Source organism: Juglans regia, chromosome 16 (assembly GCF_001411555.2).
Source record: "Juglans regia cultivar Chandler chromosome 16, Walnut 2.0, whole genome shotgun sequence".
Classification (NCBI taxonomy): domain Eukaryota; kingdom Viridiplantae; phylum Streptophyta; class Magnoliopsida; order Fagales; family Juglandaceae; genus Juglans; species Juglans regia.
The window spans coordinates 10,997,893-11,019,800 of NC_049916.1; the positions used below are offsets into that span (position 1 = coordinate 10,997,893).

Below are 21,908 nucleotides of genomic sequence, written 5' to 3' on the forward strand. Positions count from 1 at the left end.
AGATATATAAAATTGATCATACAATATTTAATATCATCATCTAACGGAGACTTGGGTCCTCTCTTTTTAGTAAGGGTGGGGTGTGTTTTCTCTCTGTTCCTTGGGGACAAAGAGTATAGTCTCTTGGGCATGCAATTTGTCTGAAGAGTTATTGATAATGGAGAAGGAGCTCTCCAACCTCTATAAGCGTCTACAACTTACTGATGAAGAGAGACAAGAAGTAGTGGTACCAAAAGAAGATGTTATGTTTTCAATAGAGAGGAAAAAGATGCCTAGTTGCTCTCATAGTTTCAGAGAAGGAGGTGAATAAAGGAGCTTTTCATTCCACAGTGGTGAAGATATGGAAAACCAAGGGGTGCACAATGCTCAAAGAAGTGGGATGTAATAGGTTTTTGATCGAGTTTCAAGGGGAAAAAGAGAAAAATAGAATTATGCAAAGGCGTCCATGGTCCTTTGATAAGTATTTTGTGAGCTTAAAAGAATCTGATGGTGATATAGCGCATAAAGATATTAAGTTCTCTGAATCATTTTGGATACAATTTCATGATCCACTTGCTTGAGACTCTTTACACATTAACCATTTATTATTTTGCAGATGATAACCTTTTTTTTTGTAAGGCCAACTCACTGGAATGGAGCAAACTTTTCAGGCTTCTTGAAACATATGAACAAGCATCAGGCCAAAGATTAAATCTTGAAAAAAACATCAATCTTCTTTAGCAGAAACACCAATAAAGAAGTTTAGAAACTTATTTTGGCTACAATAGGGATAAGAGCATCAATGTCTTATGAAAAGTACTTGGGGCTACCTTCCTATGTGGGTAAACACAATTCCATGGCTTTCAACTCAATCCTGGACAAGATCATGATATGAAATCCCTTGAAACCACAATCAATTTGAAAAATCTCCAAGAAAGCCAAAATCAAGTTAATGGATGGAGAATCTAGACCCGATGAAAACTCGTTTCAAGAACCTAGATTATATTAAAATCTAGATCCGTTGAAGAACCTATCTCAAGAACCCAGATTACAAGGAGGAACGCCACAAAGATTATGATTTACCTTTGATAAGTTCAAAAGTTCAATTAAGAACAAGAGGAATAAAATTCAACTCACAATAAATAAATTCAGTAAATTTCATAAACTGTTTAAAATGAGAATACAAAGAGTATTTAAACCAAAATCTAATTAAAAACCCTAACCAAAATAAAGCCCCATCTTCCAAAAATACCCATGAGTGAATAGTATTGCGGCTACAGTATAACGCTATAGTAACTCGGCTACAGTACTTTTAAAACCCTAGTTCACTACAGTACTTCTTAAAATCCTAGTTCAACAAAATAATAAATTTTTCAACATGACCTTGAATAGACCCCCCTTAAGTCCTTCCCATAATAAACTCAATTATTCTAAACTAATAAAATAAGTCATTTAAATGAATTAAACAAGTTGAAAGCCTTCAAATGCCCAAAGCCTTTAAGTCATATTGTTGCCCTCTTCCATAACTTATCAAATGAATCAAAACTACATCCTCATCCTTCAAGCCCATCTTGAATGTTGGGCTCTTGCTAAACTCGTCCCAAGTGGATTATATCAATCATTGCATTGTCTCCTTGATCTTCTTGGCTCTTGACCTTGTAATTAGCTTATCTGGAACGTGCAAATGAACTTTAAGTCTAGGTCCATCTTGGTGCCCATCATTCCCCCTCTGTTCAAAAAGATTTGACCTCGAATCTCCACCTGGATCAAAGGGAAAAATGTTAGTAATATTGAAAATAGCATAAACATGATACCTACCTGAAAGATCCACTTTATATGCATTTTCATTAATTTTCTCAACAATTTGAAAATGTTCATACAAGCTTCTCTTATCATCAACAAGCAAAAGCATCAAAGGTAAATGAGTAAGTGGATTAAAACCATAAAGAATTTCAGACGGAGAATAAGAAATAGTAGTATACAAGGTTTTATATGCATACTCTAATAAGGGCAAATGATACTCCCGCAAACGTCCATGTAACAATTCAATGAATGGCAAATGATACTCCCACAAACGTTCATAAAACACACCTAAAACTTTCCTTACACCAAAATGACCACTCCAATTATATGCAAACTCAATGAATGACAAGAAATATTCCCACAAACGTTCATGCAACACGTTAATGAATGACAAATGATACTTCCACAAACGTTCATGTAACACATCAATGAATGGCAAATTATACTTCCACAAACATTCATGCAACTCATAAAACATCTTCCTTACAGCAAAGTTACCCATCAAACCATCATGTATATCACACACAAGTAACTTACGCATAAAACTAGTAGGCACACAAAGTCTATTCTCTCTAAACAAGTACCAATCTAGTTTATGGAACTTACCAAATGAGGCTTTCTCACATACTCCATACACACTAGCCAAACCATCATCATTAACATACAATTTCTTATCATATTCAAGTCTCAATAACTTTGCATCTAAAATGATGACAAGGACATACCTTCTTGCTAAAGCATCAACAAAATTTTTTTTACCTTGTGTGTACTTGATTACATGAGGAAATGTCTCAATGAATTGCACCCACTTGGCATATATTCTATTCAACTTATCTTGTCCCCTCAAGTACGTTAAGGACTCATGTTCTTCAACGAAAGGTCGAGTAGGAATTGTCGCACTTGGTACAAAATCAATGTAGTGCTCTATCTCCCTAATAGGTAGCAATCCACTAAACACACCGCTAGGAAACACGACCTCATATATCTGCAACAAAGAGATAACAATACTAGGAAAACATACGTCAAGTTTGTTAGTATTAAAACTCGCCTTAGTATAAAAACTCAATTTTCTCTTTATTTTTCTCTCACTTTCTTCACTCTCTCTTTTCTTTCCACTCTTTTTTTTTTCACTCTCTTTTTCCCTTTCACACTCTTTTCTCTTTTCACTCTCTTTTTTTCTGTCACTCTCTTTTTCTTCATCTTTTTTTGTACTCTCGACCTCACAATTATTTTTCAACTCATTCTCTCTTTTTCTTGAGGTCTTAGTCTCACCCTCTTCTTTTTTCTCTCTTTCTCCATTTCGGCCTCACTATTTCTTTTTCTCTCAATCTCACATTCACTCTTACTTTTCAGCTCAATCTCACTTTCACTCTTGCTTTTTAGCTCAATCTCTTTTTCACTTTTTCTTTTTTGATCACTCTCACTTTTTCTTTTTTGATCACTCTCATTTTAACTCTTTTCTTTTTTAGTAACCTCACTTTTCAGTTTCAATTGGTCCCCATGGACCGGTGTTGGAGTTAAAGGAGCAAGTTTGATTGTTTTTCCATCATTTTCAAAACTGTATATGTTCCTTAACCCATCATGGATCACCTTCCTATCAAACTGCCACGGCTTCCTCAACAAAATATGTCCAGCACGCATAGGCATTACATCACAAAGCACCATATCCAGGTATTTCCCAATTGAAAAAGTAACTAGCACTTGCTTATTTACCCTAACCTCCCCGCAATCACTCAACCACTGCAACTTGTATGGTCTAAGGTGTTTCAAGGTAGGTAAATTCAATTTTTCCACTAAAGTAGTGCTAGCCAAATTAATACAACTGCTCAAATCAATGATCATACTACATACATTGTTGTTGATGTGGCATCTAGTATGAAAAATATTCTCACTTTGCTGCTCTCTATCATCCATCTTAATTTGTGTATTGAGTGCACGCTTGGCAACAAGAGACTCACCGTACTCTTCATTCTCAAAACTAGGCTCACGTCGCCTACTATCTCTCACACATTTCAGATTTCTAATTACCTCTTCCTGATGATCCATCATATCCTTCACTTCACCCAACACCAAGTTCAACCGCTTAAACTGTTGTTGCATGGCTTGCAACACAAAGGATGAGTTATCTGCCACACCCTTTGGTGATGAGTCACTTCTATGAGACATCATAATATGCTACGCAAAAATAATATTAGTGAAAAACCTCACATATTCCCTTACGTATTTGCACTCGAATAATGACACTCCACTTGTGTTTCACTCTTAATGAATTTTTTCCAATAATAGTCTCACACTCTTTTGCCTTTTACCTCAGTAGTTTTCCCGCTCGAGTTTTTTAAGAACTAGTTGAACTAAATCAAGACAATACAACATTGTATTATTCCAACCAGTAATATAGATTCAATAAATAAGGAATGAATAAAATGACACGAGACTCAAGGAATTTATACGAGGGAAAGAGTAATTATAAAACAAGATACCAACTCGAAAGATGTATTCAACTCCTATGATGATAAAAGCTCAATCAACAAATATTTTCTTTCTCTTTGTTGTAACTATCTGTGTAACAACCTTTGAATATGCTACATTTTCTTTTCTTCTTCTTCTTTTTTTTTTTCAAATTTTCTTTTCTTTTCTCTAATTCAATCACAAATAGCAATATTCAATTGTGAAAATCAAACAATTGAATTCAAGCACACAAGAATTGACAATGAAGTAGAAGAGAATCAATGGAACGACACTCCAAGCAATGGGCAAAGTTAGAGATGTAAGAAACCCTAGAAGATGCAAATTTCAGTCAAACCAAAAAACCCTAAGAATTTCGGTAGCCTATTTTTTGTTTCAATTTTTTTTTGCAACCCTAGAACAATGAAACCCTAGAATTAAATTTAAGGATGCAAGAATTAAAAGATAGAATCAGACCTGATTGGAAACCTGGCTCTGATACCAAATGATATGAACAAGCGGGAATGAAATCCCTTGAACCCACAATCAATTTAAAAAATCCTCAAGAAAGCCATAATCAAGTCAATGGATGGAGAATCTAGACCCGATGAAAACTCGTTTCAAGAACCTAGATTATATTAAAATCTAGACCCGTTGAAGACCTGTCTCAAGAACTCAGATTACAAGGAGGAACGCCACAAAGGTTGCGATTTATCTTTGATAAGTTCAAAAGTTCAATCAAGAACAAGAGTGGTAAAACTCAACTCACAATGAATTAATTAAGTAAATTTCATAAACTGATTAAAATGAAACTACAAAGAGTATTTAAATCAAAATCTAATTAAAAATCCTAGCCAAAATAAAACCCCATATTCCAAAAATACCCATGAGTAAATAGTGCCGCGGCTACAGTACGACGCTAGAGTAACTCAGCTACAGTACTTTTGAAACCCTAGTTCGCTACAGTACTTCTTAAAACTCTAGTTCAATAAAATAATAAATTTCTCAACATGCCCTTGAATAGACCCCCCTTAAGTCCTTCCCATAATAAACTCAGTTATTCTAAACTAATAAAATAAGTCCTTTAAATGAATTAAACAAGTTGAAAGCCTTCAAATGTCCAAAACATTTAAGTCATATTGTTGCCCTCTTCCATAGCTTATCAAATGAATCAAAACTAAATCTTCATCCTTCAAGCCCATCTTGAATGTTGGGCTCTTGCTAAACTCGTCCCAAGTGGATTGCATCAATCTTTGCATTGTCTCCTTGATATTATTAGCTCTTGACCTTGTAATTAGCTTATTTGGAACGTGCAAAGGAACTTTAAGTCTAGGTCCATCTTGGTGCCCATCAGATCAGAAGTTGAATGAGCAATTGGAAGGTGAAATTCTTATCACAAGTAGGCAAAGAAATCCTCATATTGGTTATTCAGGCCATACCTACTTACAGCATGGGCATTTTCGAGATTTAAAGGGCTATTTTGGAAGAGATAAATAGAGTTATGCAGATTTTTTGGTGAGTGCAAAAGGAAGACATATAAAAAAATTCACTAGTTAAATTGGCAGCAATTAGGCAAGGCAAAGAATGCAGGTGGACTTGGCTTTAGGGATTTTGAGAATTTTAATCTTACTTTGCTAGCAAAGTAGGTTTGGAGGCTTACACAAAATTCAAATTCTTGGGTAGCAATGGGTTTAAAGGCTAAATACTTCCCTCAAATAGATTTCTTTAAAGCCAAACTTGGAAGCAATGCCTCATTCATCTGAAGAAGCATACTAGCAGCTAGACAGCTCTTGGAAGAAGGTATGATATGAAAAATAGGTAATGGAGAATCAATGAAGATATGGAAAGACAAATGGATCCCAAGACCTTTATCTTTCAGAATTCAAACACGAGTGAGCATATTAGATGAAGATGCAAATGTAAAAGAGTTGATTGATAGTGACACAAAGCATTGGAATCTACCTTTGCTGAAAGACTTGTTTTTTGACTTTGAGGTTGAGGTTATCAGCAAACTTCCCTTAAATCCATCCAATAGTTTAGACAAGTTAACCTAGAGGTGTACAACAAATGGTAAATTCTCAATAAAAAGAGCATATCATCTTCAAGGAGAAATAAAGGATAGAAGGAAGGGGCAGTCATCGAGAAATAGTTTCAACTCAGAGATTTGGAAGCTCAAGGTGGCTAACTATTAAAGTTTTTCTATGGAGAGTTAGTCATGAGGCTCTGCCAATAAAGCTCAATTTGTTCTAAAGAAAGGTGGTGGATTCTCCAAATTTCCCAATATGTATGGAAAATTCTGAAAATGTGGCACATATTATTTGGAGTTACAGATTAGTACAAGATGTTTGGGGGCTATGCTCTAGAAGATTACAAAAGTGCATCATATAGGAGAAACCTTTCAGGGAAGTACTTATTTCTATTCATACATGAATGAAGAAGAACTTGAAGAGATTGCAGTAATAGCTCAACATATATGGAAAAGAAAAAATGTCAGTCTTTGAAGGAAAATTTACAACTCCCTACATACTGGTGAACTAATCACTCCAAGTAATAGGTGACTATAAAAGATACTCCTAAAAGGGCAACATAAAACACTACAAACCCCACCCCACCCCCACCAAAAAAAAAAATGTACAAAATTAATTGGGATGCAACAATTGATAAAGTTTAATGCAAAGTGAGAATATGAGTTATAGTAAGGAATTGGGAAGGAAGGGTCATAGCAACATTGAGATCCACTCGGGATATATATCCAGATGCTCTCTTGGGTGAAGCCATTGCAGCTCTTAAATCCACTATTTTTTGTATTGAGTTGGGCCTACATCAAGTAATTTTTGAAGGAGATGCACTTACAATGGTTAATGCCATTAAAAGTTTTGAGGAGACATAGAATTCAGTGGAGATGATTATCAGAGATGTCAAGAAATTGTTTGAAAAGGTGAACCATTGGTCTATTAGGCATGTCCCTGGGAGTATCAATAATGTTGCTCGTGTTAGCAAAGAGTGCTCTAGGACTCTCTGAGGAGAGTATTCATTAAGCTTGGTTTGGGCATAGAAATACTTCTATCTCATCCAATTTCTTCTGATTTCATCTCAATATCTAAACACCACAAATATAAATACTTATCAATTTTAAATCTTCAACTTTCTCATCTAATCATTATCTAATTATTACAATTTTTTCAAACTTTCAAACAAAACACAAAAACCAATTCAACTTTTTTAAATTAAAAAAATATATATTTTTTAACATTATAATATTTTTATTTAACTTTTTCTCTCTTATTTTCCAAAAACTCCATAAAACATTTTAACTCAAAAAATTTCTAACTCATCTCATCTCAACTCAAATATTTCACTATTATTTACAAATCATCTCAACTCATGTCATCTCAACTTACTATCCAAACCAGCCAAGACCTCATTTGTTTTCATAATTCTTCACAACTTATCTAATCATTATAATTTTTTTAAATTTTTACATAAAATAAAATAAATAATTTAATTTTTTCTAAAAGCAAAAAATTCAGCTACTTAATAATTAAGCAAGCTTCAGTAAAGGAATCTTACCTCACACATTTCATTCACGTTTTATTCCCTTCGCATTAATTTTAGCTTTTAAAAAAGAAATATTCTCAGGAACCAGAGCTGACAGCTGCCAACCCATCCGTACCATTTGTGGTGTACAGTTTGGCCAAAATCCCAAAATCATAAAATATCTTTCTGTATCAATTTCCTTTCAAAAACTTCCCTCCTTTTTCTTTTCTAAACAGTCCGCCCCGCAGCCAGTTCTTTGTACCCTTTTATATTTGGGTAGTAGTGTCAAGTGTGCCGTTAAATTTTAACCGCTGGAAGTGCCCTAGTATAAATTTTATTTTTTTATTTTTTTAATATATTTAAATATTTTTAAAAAATAAAAAAATACATCAATACTTAATTCTTTAACCAGTAATTAAAAAATATTTAATATATAATTGGTCAAAATGAGAAGACAAATGAGACAATATAATAGCATTATTCTTTATAATTTTAGAATTGTTTATACTTTATACCATATTTTGGATTATTAACTATTACGGTCTGTTTGGATACAGAGGTGTTATCTCATAATTTTAATTAATAATCTTATTACTATTTATAAACTATCTCATTTTATTATCTAACTAATAATTCAATATAGATAATCAAGTATTAATTAATAAAATATTTTATTTATAAATCGGTACAGATAATATATATAATAAAGTGCTTACATGATATAATCTGATTTTAAAAAAAAATTTAAAATTTGAATCTTACAAATCAAATATTATTATTTAAGGCTTCGTTTGGATCCCAAACTAATCTCAACTCATCATTACAACTTTTTTAAATCCTAATACAAAATATAATAAATAATTCAACTTTTTCAAATTCTAAAATAATAATAATATTAAAAAATAATATTTTAACAATATTTTATCATCTCAACTCAACTCAACTCAACTTACTTTAACATCCAAACATAACTTAAATCATATAGAATATGTACACTACACATCGATTTGAAGATAGAATAACTCTTAATTAATAAAAAAATGTAGAGATCCATTCTCTCTCTAAACCCTTTCTAAATCCATTAGTCTCACAATCTGAAGAAAGAGCGTGGGAAAGAGCCCTCCCTCTTTATCTGCCAAGGATTAGAAGTCATAGATAGAAAGTTTTGATACGTTGTTATTTTTTTCATTTGGGAACGAAAAATTGCCAATTTGCTACTTTCTCACCGCTATTGAACTATATATAATTAGGGACAGTGATAGGTTACTATCGATCTATTACCTACTTACTATCCAAGCACATTTTAAATTTTTTTATTTTTTTATCATTTTCTTTTAAGTATTTTTTTACTATCTTTAATCATTAAAAAAAATTAAAAAAATATATAATTTTATTAATATTCACTTTCTTAATCATTATGTAAAATTAAAAATTAAAAAAAATTAAATATAATTTAAATAGTAAATAAATAATAAAAAAATAATAATCCTATCATTATTCTATAATCAGTGGTGCTGCGGAATAGTGGGCTAGTGTGCCTCCCATGTCGTCCAAAGTGGCATGTGCATCGCCCACCTGACGAAGTTCCTAGCACCACACGTGCTACTCCATCAAATTCATGAGCTTCAGATTTCCAAGAGATGATCCACGCTCCTTCACAATCGGTGGCAGGTGCTGTGCGTCAATATAATCCTATCGATTCTCATTATTATTTATTATTTTATTATTATTTAATATTATATTATTATTATTATTATTTTTTATTGAATATATGAGAATACATTACTATTCAAACACAACCCGAGTTGCTCCTCTATTTAGACATATCTTGATTTTCCTAAAATTTCGAATCGATGTACTCCCCCATTTAAGTTTGTGGAGCAGGAGACAGAGATTTCTTCAACCGTATTGGTTGATTTAGGCTGCGTTTGGTTAGTAAACTACTCTCAACTCATCTCAACTCATCATTACAACTTTTTCAAATTCCAATACAAAATATAATAAACAATTCAACTTTTTCAAATCTCAAAATAATAATAATATTAAAAAATAATATTTTATCAATATTTTATCATCTCAACTCAACTCAACTCAACTCATTTCAACATCCAAACTCACTTAGAACTAGTGCAACCCATCATCTATGAGAGTCTCTCACAACTGTAGTGGAAATAAACCCTTTTGAGTACTGTCAACAAAATCCACCGTTATATCTTCTCTTGTATCATGTTGCAATCTAGTAAAAAAATAATAATGTTAGATATAGTTATAAGTTGTTTAAATGCCACACACTCATTTTTAAAAAGAATAAGTTTAATTATTAAAAAATTAATTTTTTCACCCGAACTCTATATTTATTCAATTTTTTTAAAAATATTGCACACTCTATAATGATAAATATCATTTTTCATTTAACATTTTACATAATAACACCAATGTAAACTATATCCCAAATGATATGGACACTTTAGAGAGATTTTTTCATAGAATTTAAATATTCTATTTAAATACAATATACTTTATCACATTAAATGCTCTAAACCATAGTATAAATTGTATAATTTTAATATTAACTGACTTGGATAAAAAAAAATACGTAAAATGTAAAAGCGAGAAATTTAAGTACGATTTGAATAATGAGTTGGGATAAAAGTTAAAAGTTAAATAAAATATTATTTTTTAATAATATTATTATTTTAAAAATTAAAAAGATTGAATTATTTATTATATTTTATATAAAAATTTTAAAAATTTATAATGATGAGATAAAATGAAAGATAAAATAAAATATTTTTATTATAAATTTAAAATAAAGAATAATATTAATTAAAAAAGAAAAAAAAAAAACAAAAACACAAGAAAACAGGGCAAGGCTGTAGCCTGTTCCTGTCGCCTGGTGGAGAGTAGGAGTGGTGAGCGAGTCCAACGTGAGCGCCAGCGAATCTTACGGCTCCTGCGGGAGTATGCAAATCTCTTTGTTTTTATAGATAAAATAAGATAAATTAAAATTAAAATTAAAAATAAAATAAAATATTATTAAAATATATATTTTAAAATAATATTTTATTTTAAAATTAAAAAAATTAAAATATTTATTTTATTTAATATAATTTTAAAAAAAAATTATAATAATTAAATAAAATAAGATGATATTCAAAATAAATAAGGCCGTGTCATGATTTCGTCTTCGATTTCTCCGTCTTTAATAAAATAAAAAATGTCCTTTCTTTCAAGTGAGAGGATGCCGGATGGGTCTCGACTCTCTCGACTTTTTTTTAATAAAATATAATAAATTAAATTAGGGTTAAAAATGATGATAACTGTTTGGTTCGGCCGAAAATAGTACACTCCGTCTCCCCTACTCTCTCTCTCTCTTCTTATAATTATATGTTCATTCCTTCACTGTTCCCATACTACAGATCCTGAGCTCGCCCTTTTGCTTGCGTTTTTCAGGTTCTCTCTCTCTCTCTCTCTCTGCTACTTTGTGATTTTGTTGGCTTTCTTCCATGGCTAAACCCGAGGGAAAGGGGAGTAAGAAAATGAAGTTCCGAGTATTATGGTTTTGACTGATTCAGTTTCAGAGTCAGTCAAAAGAGTGTCAAGTTGAGGAAGCCGCCGCTTGTCTTTTCTTTTCCTTTCCGATTTCTCAAACACAATGTAGGCGCAGTTTCATACCTCTAGTTTCGTTCTGCTTACAAAAGTATCCTTTCCTTTTACTGCAGTACTACATTTTCTCGGAATCCAGCCCGACCGTAGTTTACATCTTGAAGCAGTAGTTCTAAGATCTAGATTCTGAATATTTTTGAGTTTTTTTTCAAATGTGCCTTTTTTTGGTCCTGTTGTTAATTACTGCTTGATCTGTATGGGAAAAACCTTGCTGTAAAAAGTCATGTTTATGCGCTTTTGTTTTGTTTTGTTTTTATTTTATAATTTGCCCAAATAGCAATGTAGTTGTTTTTAACTTTAGGTAGTGATAGATCTCTGCTAGAAGTGGTATTTGTAGTCCCATTTTATAGGTTTGTAACATGTATCCCAACTATGAATTCTTATGCACGGAAGCTACTTGGATCTCACTGTTTTTGAGTTTAAATTATTCATGCTTCTGTCTAGAATGTTATCCTTCCTCTGGTTAAAGTGATTGTATTTTTTTCGCAGTTTTGTTTGAATCTGCAGATTCTGCCTTTAACATTCACATTGCTTTTCTTTTCCTTGTAGTTTTTGTTCTTTTAAAAAAAAAAAAAAAAAATCGCGGCTAGAGATGCATGCAGTTGTGACCATTCTTATTGACCAGATCTAATTGGCATAATGCCGTCCCCTTTGTTTTTGAGATGATGATAACGTGAAAACCCGACATGAAATGGATTTCCACTTTTTCATTGAATTTAATCTTACTGAGTTAGAAGACAAGCTTTCTGATGCTAAAGCTGAAGTGATGGCCCACGCATTATCTCTGTCCATTGGGCATTGGGCCAAATCACATTTTCAACTTTCATAAGAACATGGTGGTGGGTCAGGTAGGTCATGGGTTCTAGTTTTTTCGAGGGTCTGATTTGTTACCACTCGGGGAAAATAAAAGGATAAAAAGCCAGGATTCCTGTGTTTGACTAACTGCAAATTTTAACTGTCGTTAGATGGTAATTCCTTTTCAGGTTGCATTTTCACTTCTAGTTGAAGTATTTTTGTGGTTGATTGTGACTAGTTCTTGAGCGAAATGTCTGATTGGGACGTGATAGAGGTTGATTGTGATCGGTTGTACTAGGAAAATTTTAGTCTTTGTTTATTATGGCTGCTTTGTTCATCAATTTTTAAATTTTCCGTTTTACTTATCAAAAACAAAATTTCACTACATTATGTTCTGTGTCAGAGCATCATATTTTTTTTTCTTTGTAAAACAGTGTTTGTTATCAATTGCAAATGGTTTTTTACACTTTTAAGGGCTATGATTGTGTGGTATCATGGCCTCTATCAGAGTCAATGCTTCTTTTATCTTCAGATTTGGTCTTGCTGCAAATAATCAGAATCTCGTTATGTTAAGTGTGGGTATGTCTTTCAACAGATGAGTGTCAGGTCAGAGCTGCACAATTTATAAAAACTCTGCCTTTTCTAATTGCTTATTTGGCCAGTATAAAAATATACGAGCAAATGGAAAATTGTCACCGATAGCCTTTTGCATCTTGAGTTGTGTAGATTGATCAATGCATGTTTAAGATGACTCGATTGCTGAGTTTGCGAGTATTATAATTGATACGTGTGAAAGCTAATTCCTTTACTCTATCTTTTAGAATAAAATGATCTGGTAATCTTATCTGTATCATGTAATTTCATTCTTAGCAGGTAAAAGCTTATTTTAGCTGTATAAAGTCCTGCCACTTATATATAAAAAAAAAAAAAGCTGTATAAAGTCCTGCCTTCTTTCTAGTTTGTTTACTTTAAAAGTCAAAAAGATATCAATGACTCCCCCCAACATTAGCTTGCATCTTGCTATTGCTTTACATGTCAAAATTGTCCAAGAATCAGAGAATAGTCACACGTCTTTCATAGACCTTTATTGGATGTGTGGCACACATCAGGATCCTAATCTCATAGTTTGTGATAAGTGGCACTTAAGATGAAATCTTGTGGTTCAGCTGCCAACCTGAGTGGTGATTCTAATCACATTTTTTGTCGTGGTTAGCTACAACTTGAGAGCTGTGGCTACCGTATTCAGTTATTTTTTACTCTAGTTTTTTTTTATAAAAAAAAAACACGTCTAGGAACTTGGAATTTGTTCAAAGTGTATTTACACTCTTCAGCTTTTAAATGAAGTGTTTTTATGAAATTGCTTAAATCCTTTTTGTCTCATTTTATTTTTCAAAACAAATCTGTTCTTTGTGTAAAATACCATTTATGTATCTTTGAAGTTCTTTTTGATGGGATTTATCTGTGTAGCTCTTAAAATCAAATCTGTATTTTATTCAATTCATTACTAAATCATTTCATTTTATTCCATGATACAGAAAAAAGTTGCCTTCACTCCTGCAATGTCCGATCTTGAGGCGCCCCTGCGTCCAAAGAGGAAGAAGATCTGGGTGGACTATTTTGTTCAATTCCGATGGATTATTGTTATTTTCGTTGTTCTCCCTATCTCCTTTACCCTTTACTTCCTCACATATCTTGGGGATGTTAAATCTGAGATGAAGTCTTTCAAGCAGCGTCAGAAGGAGCATGATGAAAATGTCAAGAAAGTTGTAAAACGACTCAAACAGAGGAATGCCTCAACGGATGGTCTTGTCTGCACAGCAAGGAAACCATGGATTGCTGTTGGAATGCGCAATGTTGACTATAAGCGTGCTAGGCATTTTGAGGTTGATTTATCTGCCTTTCGCAATATCCTTGAAATTGACAAAGAGAGAATGGTTGCTAGAGTTGAGCCCCTAGTCAACATGGGGCAAATCTCCAGGGTTGCAGTCCCAATGAACCTGGCCCTTGCAGTGATTGCTGAACTTGATGACCTTACTGTCGGCGGCCTCATTAATGGCTACGGGATTGAAGGAAGCTCTCACATCTATGGCCTGTTCTCTGATACTGTTGTGGCCTATGAGATTGTTCTGGCTGATGGCCGCGTTGTCAGAGCTACGAAGGACAATGAGTACTCCGATCTTTTCTATGCTATTCCGTGGTCTCAGGGAACACTGGGACTTCTTGTCTCTGCTGAGATCAAGCTTATACCTATTAAGGAATACATGAGGCTTACATACAAGCCTGTTGTGGGTAATCTAAAGGAAGTTGCACAGGCATATATAGATTCCTTTGCTCCCAGAGATGGAGACCAGGATAATCCCGAGAAGGTTCCAGATTTTGTTGAGACCATGATTTATTCTCCGACTGAAGCTGTATGCATGACTGGTAGGTATGCATCAAACGAAGAGGCCAAGAAGAAGGGAAATGTAATCAACCGTGTCGGGTGGTGGTTCAAACCGTGGTTTTACCAGCATGCACAGACGGCTTTAAAGAGAGGGGAGTTTGTGGAGTACATCCCAACCAGGGATTATTACCATAGGCACACTAGATGTCTGTACTGGGAGGGAAAGCTTATCCTTCCATTTGCAGATCAATTTTGGTTTAGGTTTCTCTTTGGCTGGTTAATGCCTCCTAAGGTTTCTTTGCTCAAAGCTACTCAAGGTGAAGCAATCAGGAACTATTACCATGAGATGCATGTAATTCAGGACATGCTTGTTCCTCTTTACAAGGTTGGGGATGCTCTAGAGTGGGTACACCAAGAGATGGAGGTAGGTCTTTTTCCTCACTATATAGTTTAATTTATTTCCAATATTTCAGTTATGTTGAATTCTGGCCAAATTTATGTTAGAATTCAGTTTATATCCACGTATCATCGATATGAGGATGACTTAAGGAAAGAAAGGAAGGAATTAAGATGGGACAAGAAAATATTCTTATATATCCTTTAAGATGATCATGCTGGTTTTCTTTGCTTCCATCACCACCAGTAATAGGACATCAGGTAAACTGGTGTATTATGTGGACTCTAATGGCAAACTGCAATAAGCTGACATACCAGGCTGTTGCTTTTTTACAGCTTTTGTTTTAGGTTGAGTGTGTTAGAAGAAAGTTTTGAATATGAGAACTTCAGAACAAATTCAACTGTACAACTCGTGTAAGATTGTATATTCAGCCTCTAAAGTGATATTAATGTAAGTGAAGATGGAGCATAGAGCTTTTTAAGATAAGTTAAAATGGGGTTTTTGTTTTGAAGGAAGCTGAGAGAGACGTCTTTATTAAACTTATAGACATCATTATTTTGTAAAGTTTGGATGAAGAAGTGATGTAACTCAATGCAAGGTTTGAATAAAGAAAGAACTAAATGAAGTAAACATATTAGGGAGAAAGAAAAGACGTCAACATAAAACTGGAGATGGTTTGCATATAGAATTTCCTGGAAAGACATTAAATAGACTCATATGACTCTAGGCATTTAAAACCTTCCAAAAACCATGTATACAGATGGTGAGAATTCCATATAATGTATTCTAACAACACCCCAAATCTTTTGTGATTCTTTTTGCAGTCTTCGGTCTCTCAAAGATCCCAATTCTTATTTTATTGCTTAAATGGTTACCTATGAAAAATAAAACTATTGTTTAAATAGTTGAGACTGCATTGAGAAGTTGACTCCCAAGAATCAGGGTAGGAACCTCTTGAGCTGTGTGCCGCAGTTCTCACATTTGGAAATACATTCCCATTGCTGAATCCTGACTAGATTATATAATCTAGTCTGCAATGTTATTGGCTTGTGGATAATTGTAGGGTTGATGCATGCAATGACTGCCTTTTGTTTTTCATTTTGCTAAGTTGATTTTATTGTTCATCAAATTCTCAGGTATACCCCATTTGGCTCTGCCCACACAGACTGTACAAGCTCCCTGTCAAAACTATGGTTTATCCTGAACCAGGCTTTGAGCTACATCGTAGACAGGGAGACACACAGTATGCTCAGATGTACACTGATGTTGGGGTCTACTATTCACCAGGCCCTGTCTTGAGGGGTGAGGTTTTTGATGGTGCGGGTGCTGTCCGTCAAATGGAGAATTGGCTGATCGAAAATCATGGGTTCCAGCCACAGTATGCAGTATCTGAGCTGACTGAGAAAAACTTCTGGAGGATGTTTGATGCCGGGCTCTATGAGCACTGCAGGAGGAAGTATGGAGCTGTGGGGACCTTCATGAGTGTGTACTACAAGTCCAAGAAGGGGAGGAAGACGGAAAAGGAGGTTCAGGAAGCCGAGAAAGCTGAGCTAGAGACTGCTCATGCTGAGGTTGAATGAGCCAGTGGACTGATTTGATGTGAGACTTGAATTCTATTTGGTGGTGGTTCTGGTTTTTTAACCTGCTGATTTGTGGTTGTCTTCGAATTTCATTTCATTTCCCCTCTGCTTCTCAGATGTGGTGGTTTCCGACATACCATGTACACTGAGTTTGCTGATTTTACTTATTGGCTATTGTGAACTTTGTAACGGATTAGATTAGACTTTGTAGCTTTTAATAAGTTAATATGTGCTTTCTTTCTCTGTGCGTGTGAGAGAGAGCATGCATGTAATTTAGTTTATATATCTTGCACCAGGAAGCCTGAGTTCAATTTAACTATCCGTTTTCGTAGCAAATATTAGTCGTGAAGATACTGAGGGGGGGAGGGCGAACAAAGTATGGTGTAATTGCTAGGGGTGATTAACGGACTGAACGGACCGACCGTTTCGGTCCGGACCGGACCCGACCGAGACTTAGACCGGTCCGGTCCGGTCCATATTTTAGAGGACCGAAATCATTCGGTCCGGTTCACGGTCCACAGTTTTTTCTGATCGGACCGGACCAGACCGGACCGAATGAAAAATTAAAAAAAAAAAAAATTTTTTATATATATTTTATATATAATAATTGTACAATTAACAATATAAATTTTTAAATATATTATTAATACTTGTTAATATTCTATAAATTAATAATATTTTATATATATCTTCATTTAACCTATCATTATTAACAATATAAAATTTTAAATATACTATTAACACTTGTTAATATTCTATGAATTAATAAATATATAATATCAATTAGTTAATTATATAGTAATTATATAAATTAATAATATAATTTTCATCTAATTTATTATTATTGACCATATAAAATATTTTTTTATTGAGGTTGTTACATAATCTACATTAATAAGTCACTTAATTTAATTTAGTATTTTAAATAAATTTTTTTATTAATTATGAAAAAAAAAAAGAGGGCGGACCCACCGGACGGACCGGACCGATAGCTATCGGTCCGGTCCGGTCCCTTTGGGTGTTCGGTCTGGTCCGGTCCGGAAAAATAATGGACCGAAAATTTTCGGTCCATCGCCGGACTGGACCGGACCGGCCCGTTTGCAGCCCTAGTAATTGCAATAATAGAGTGCTTCTCCGTCAAAGTTGGGAGAGTCGAGTTAAATTTCCTGCTCGGGTTTCTTCTCGTCTTTAATAAAACCAAAAAAAAAAAAAAAAAAAAAAAACTTAAATCAGGCAAATATAACATGGAATTACTTCAAATTAACATAGAAAATCAAGTATAGTTTGAAACTAAATTATATTGTTTTCTTTAAATGAAGAAAATTTAATTCATTCTAAAATTTAAATTTAACATCAAGAAATTTACTATAATTTTTCTGAGGAACAGAAGAAAATTAACAGTATAAAAATACTCGTTGCAGTCCGCAACGTCCTCCACTTTTTTGTTCAGTTTTTTTTTTTTTCCCTCGGCGTCCAAGTTCCAGGTTCTCCTTTTTTATTTTTTCACTTGCACGTGCTTGATATTTAAGATTGCCTTTTCCTTTTTTTTTTTTTCAAACTTTTGAACTGCATGGTGGTAGGTAGAATAGATAGACCTCATCCAAAAGCACTTCAAGTTATTCTTTGAATTTCAACGTTACATTTGTTTTTTCTTACGCGTCTCTTGATATTCTTCTTCTGTTTAGACTGCATTTAGTTATCAAATTCAGCTGAAATAAGTTGAATACAGTCAAATTTTAAATTGAGTCTAATATTTATATATTCAACCTTAAAATTATTAAATTTATTCAAATTCAAAACTTTCTTACACGTGAGACCTATAACTTTTTTTAACTTAAAACATCTTTATATGTGGGATCCACAACATCTTTCAATTTCTCATAAAAAATATTAAATTCATCTTAACATCCAAACAAACTCAGTTTAGATAGCCTCACATAACTTCTCTAATACTCAACTCACTGCTATTCATAAAAAATTTAACTCAACTGAACTTAACTAAACATCCAAATGCAGCCTCAATCTTTCATCTGCTTCCCACAGGAATATGGTCTCTCTCAAATTCAAAATTGTTCCGTTATCCATTTAAAAAATATGCCATTTGACTGGTTCCAATTGCTTCTGCTATTCAAAAATTCAACTTGATCTTTATCTCCTAAAGAGCATCGATGACCATCTCTTATATTTGGATAAATCTTCATTTAAATGAGATAGAGCCTTAGATGATAGACTGCTAAAATTTGGATCTTTACTTTCTTCAAATCTGAAATAAAATTTAATGACAACAATGAAACCTAAAACCGATAAAAATAAATAAAATTATACTAAAATTTTAAGTTAAGAAGTGATAAAATTTTGGAAATTATGCAAGGCATCAACTTTGCATAAAACGAATAGATTGAGGTTGATTTTATGAAAAATATGCATGTTTTGTTATGACAAAAAAACTTGAAAACAATCTCGGTCATTTATCTATATTACTCATGAAATCCCTATAAAAAAGAGAAAAATATTTTCTATTATGACTAGTGTAAACATGAGCTATTTTTGGCATTTTGTTTCTCAGCTAAACAAGAAAAAAAAGGAGCGAATAGGAAATCTAAAAAGTTTTACATGATTAAGTGAAGATACTCTGAATCTGTTTTTGATATTGCGAAGATGATATGAATAGGGCTGAAAGTTGGTCGGTCTGGACCAGACTGAACCAAGACTGGTTGGTCTCAGTCCATGAAATAGAAGATTGAAAGTTTCCGGTCTGGTCTTGGGGTGGGATTTTTATATATATTATTTATATAATAATTGTATAATTAATTATGTAATTTTCATATAACCTATCACTATTTACAATATATAAAATTTTAAATATGTAAATTGTAATTACAAATTAATATTAATGTAATTAACTAATCCCCATTTATAATTCACTTAATTTTAATTTAGTAATTTAAATAATTTTTCATTATTAATTTATCTAAAAAAAAGAAGAAGAAAAAAAATAAAAAATAATTTGGCCGGATCGAATGAATCGACCAGATTGGACCGATAGCTACCGGTCCAGGAAAAATAATGGACCAAAATTTCAGTTCATCACCCCCAGAACTGGACTGACCGATTACACTCTTGGATATGAATTTGTTCAGTACTATGTTTTGATTTGATGTGGCATCTGAAAAGCCTTTGACATGACTTTCTAATTTTATATTTGATTCAGTTTCTGGTTACGATCCAATGATTCTTATTCTATTTTGCTCTAAGTTATGGCCCTGCCACTGGATACACTAGTGGCATCTAGACTTACCACGTGACATAATAATGGCCTCTGGCCCTGCCACCGGATACAATAGTGGCCTCCAATTGTGCCACGGGTTATAGTAGTGGCCTCTGTTTAAGTGCGCACCATTTTGGTGACAGAGTGATCTATGTTCTGTTTGGTTATCTGAAGATGCACAACTCTACCACAGAGGTTAAACATAGCCTCTGTTATGATATGATATGATGATATGATGATGATAATGCTCAGTTATGTTATGCCAAAGGATCTTTGAATATGAATATTTCGAATTGTCACTCTAATATTTTTTGATAACATGTTTTGGTTCTGTATTCTGAAACTAAAAATATTTTGTTCTGCATTCTAAACTCTGTAAATGCTCATGTTTACATACTAGTATATGTTATCTACTTACTGAGTTGTTGATAACTCACCCTTTATCTCCATAAAATTTTCAGATGTTTTAGCTGAAAATCAAGAATAACAAGCATGCGTAAGACTGTGAGTATAGTGAATTAAGTACAAAGAGAGTACTTTAGTTATCAGAGAATTTTATTCGGTAGTTTTGTTTTACTCTATTGACTTGGTATTTTGGAAGTTTGACATTTATTTTGAAATTTTGTGGTCTTTCTTCCTAGTTAATTATTTTGGAGTAGTTGGTTTAAAACAATTAGATCTATTCTTAATTGAGAAACTGGAGTTTATATCTGTACTGCGAGATATGATTTTAGGTCATAAGAAGTAACTCCCTAGACCTCCGAGACGAGGCGTTATAGTTGCTATCAGAGCATGGTTTGAGGTTCTGCTGATTATAATATATGAGGTTTTGGATATATGTGGGCTTTAAGAAATAATTTCAGATTTGATATTTAGAAATTTGCAAACTGCAAGAGATGATTATGTTGATATTTAAGGTTTTAGAATCTGCAGGCATTAGAGAATGTGTCCTATGAAATTTGAGGTCTTAGATTTTTCAGATGTTAAGAACTGATTTCATGACATTTGAGCTTTTAGATTTTGTAGGCTCATTCTGTAGCTTTTACAAAATAATTTGATAAGATTCAAGGTTTAGGTTTTGGAGGCTTATATAAGCTTGATCAAGTGCTAGGTTTTAAACTCTGTAGATATATATGAGATGGTCAAATATGAAGTCTTGAACTTATGAGGATTTTACGAAATAATTTTTTCAGATTCTGAAGACGCACATAGGTTTGATCAAATCCCAGGTTGTAGATTCTACAGACTTTAAGAAATGACTTTATGGGATTTACGATTTCAGATTTAGTAGACTTTAAGAAGTGAGCTAGATAAGGTTTAAGATTTGGATTATGTATATTTTAAGAAATAGTTATTTTGAGATTTATGTTTTACATTCTGCGGACTTTAGGAGAACAATTTTTATAAGATTTGGGATTTTAGACCCTCCAGGCCATAATAATGAGTTAGATGAAATTTAAGGCTCTAGATTTTGTAGACTTTAAGCTATAATTATTTTCAGATTTAAGGTTATAAACTTTGCATATTTTGGGCAATTCATTTTTATTGAACTTGAGATTATTGGTTCAACAGATTTTAAGAAATGATTCTTTTCAGATTTAAGGTTATTGATTGCAGCTCAGAATGAAAGAGAGTATTTAAGAGTATATGTGAGTGTGCATGGATTAGGAAGATAAGAAGTCGGGTTGCTATCAAAGTGCAGTAAGAGTCATCTTGGTAGGCACTCAAATGGGATTAGACTCCTAATTTTAGACATTTTGGAAAATTTTGTTAGGGTGTGCAACGAAAGAGCAGTTTTTGGTAATGTGATGATGGTTTGAGAGTAAATTTCGTGAGGTTTGGAAATTAGTTAACTTGAGATCACTTAGGACTTGAATCCCGTGGCTATGGACTTTTAGTTTTTGAGGATTATGGAGAATTGTAGATTCTTAGAGATCGCGAGTTGAATATCTTCATGAATCGAGTGTGAGATTAAGGCCACGGTCTTTAGAGAGTTTTATTTTGCTATTTGTATGAGATTAATATATTATGTGGAGAGTTCTATTTTCTAGTTTA

At 33.2% G+C, this 21,908-nt stretch overlaps 1 protein-coding gene across 5 annotated transcripts; it reads left to right on the forward strand.

The window, feature by feature from the left end:
• Nucleotides 1–11,087: 11,087 nt before the first annotated feature.
• LOC108979238 (delta(24)-sterol reductase) lies at nt 11,088–16,901 on the forward strand. Of its 5 annotated transcripts, XM_035686572.1 has the most exons (4): nt 11,274–11,464; nt 13,047–13,098; nt 13,761–15,032; nt 16,142–16,901. In XM_035686572.1, exons 3-4 carry the CDS (start codon nt 13,785–13,787, stop codon nt 16,583–16,585), a joined length of 1,692 nt encoding a protein of 563 aa, XP_035542465.1. In that variant the 5' UTR covers nt 11,274–11,464; nt 13,047–13,098; nt 13,761–13,784; the 3' UTR covers nt 16,586–16,901. The 5 variants fall into 5 exon arrangements, with proteins under 5 accessions (XP_018805414.1, XP_018805415.1, XP_035542465.1 ...); XM_018949869.2 differs by lacking the exons at nt 11,274–11,464; nt 13,047–13,098 and adding an exon at nt 11,088–11,217; XM_018949870.2 differs by lacking the exon at nt 13,047–13,098 and having other exon boundaries at nt 11,098–11,421.
• Nucleotides 16,902–21,908: the final 5,007 nt, after the last annotated feature.

What these genes read in the sequence shown, in the direction of transcription:
- LOC108979238 (XM_018949869.2), top strand. Translation starts at nt 13,785, where the DNA reads ATGTCCGATCTTGAGGCGCCCCTGCGTCCAAAGAGGAAGAAGATCTGG. An exon ending in GGGTACACCAAGAGATGGAG is followed by an intron (nt 15,033 to 16,141) that starts GTAGGTCTTTTT and finishes TCAAATTCTCAG; the next exon opens with GTATACCCCATTTGGCTCTG.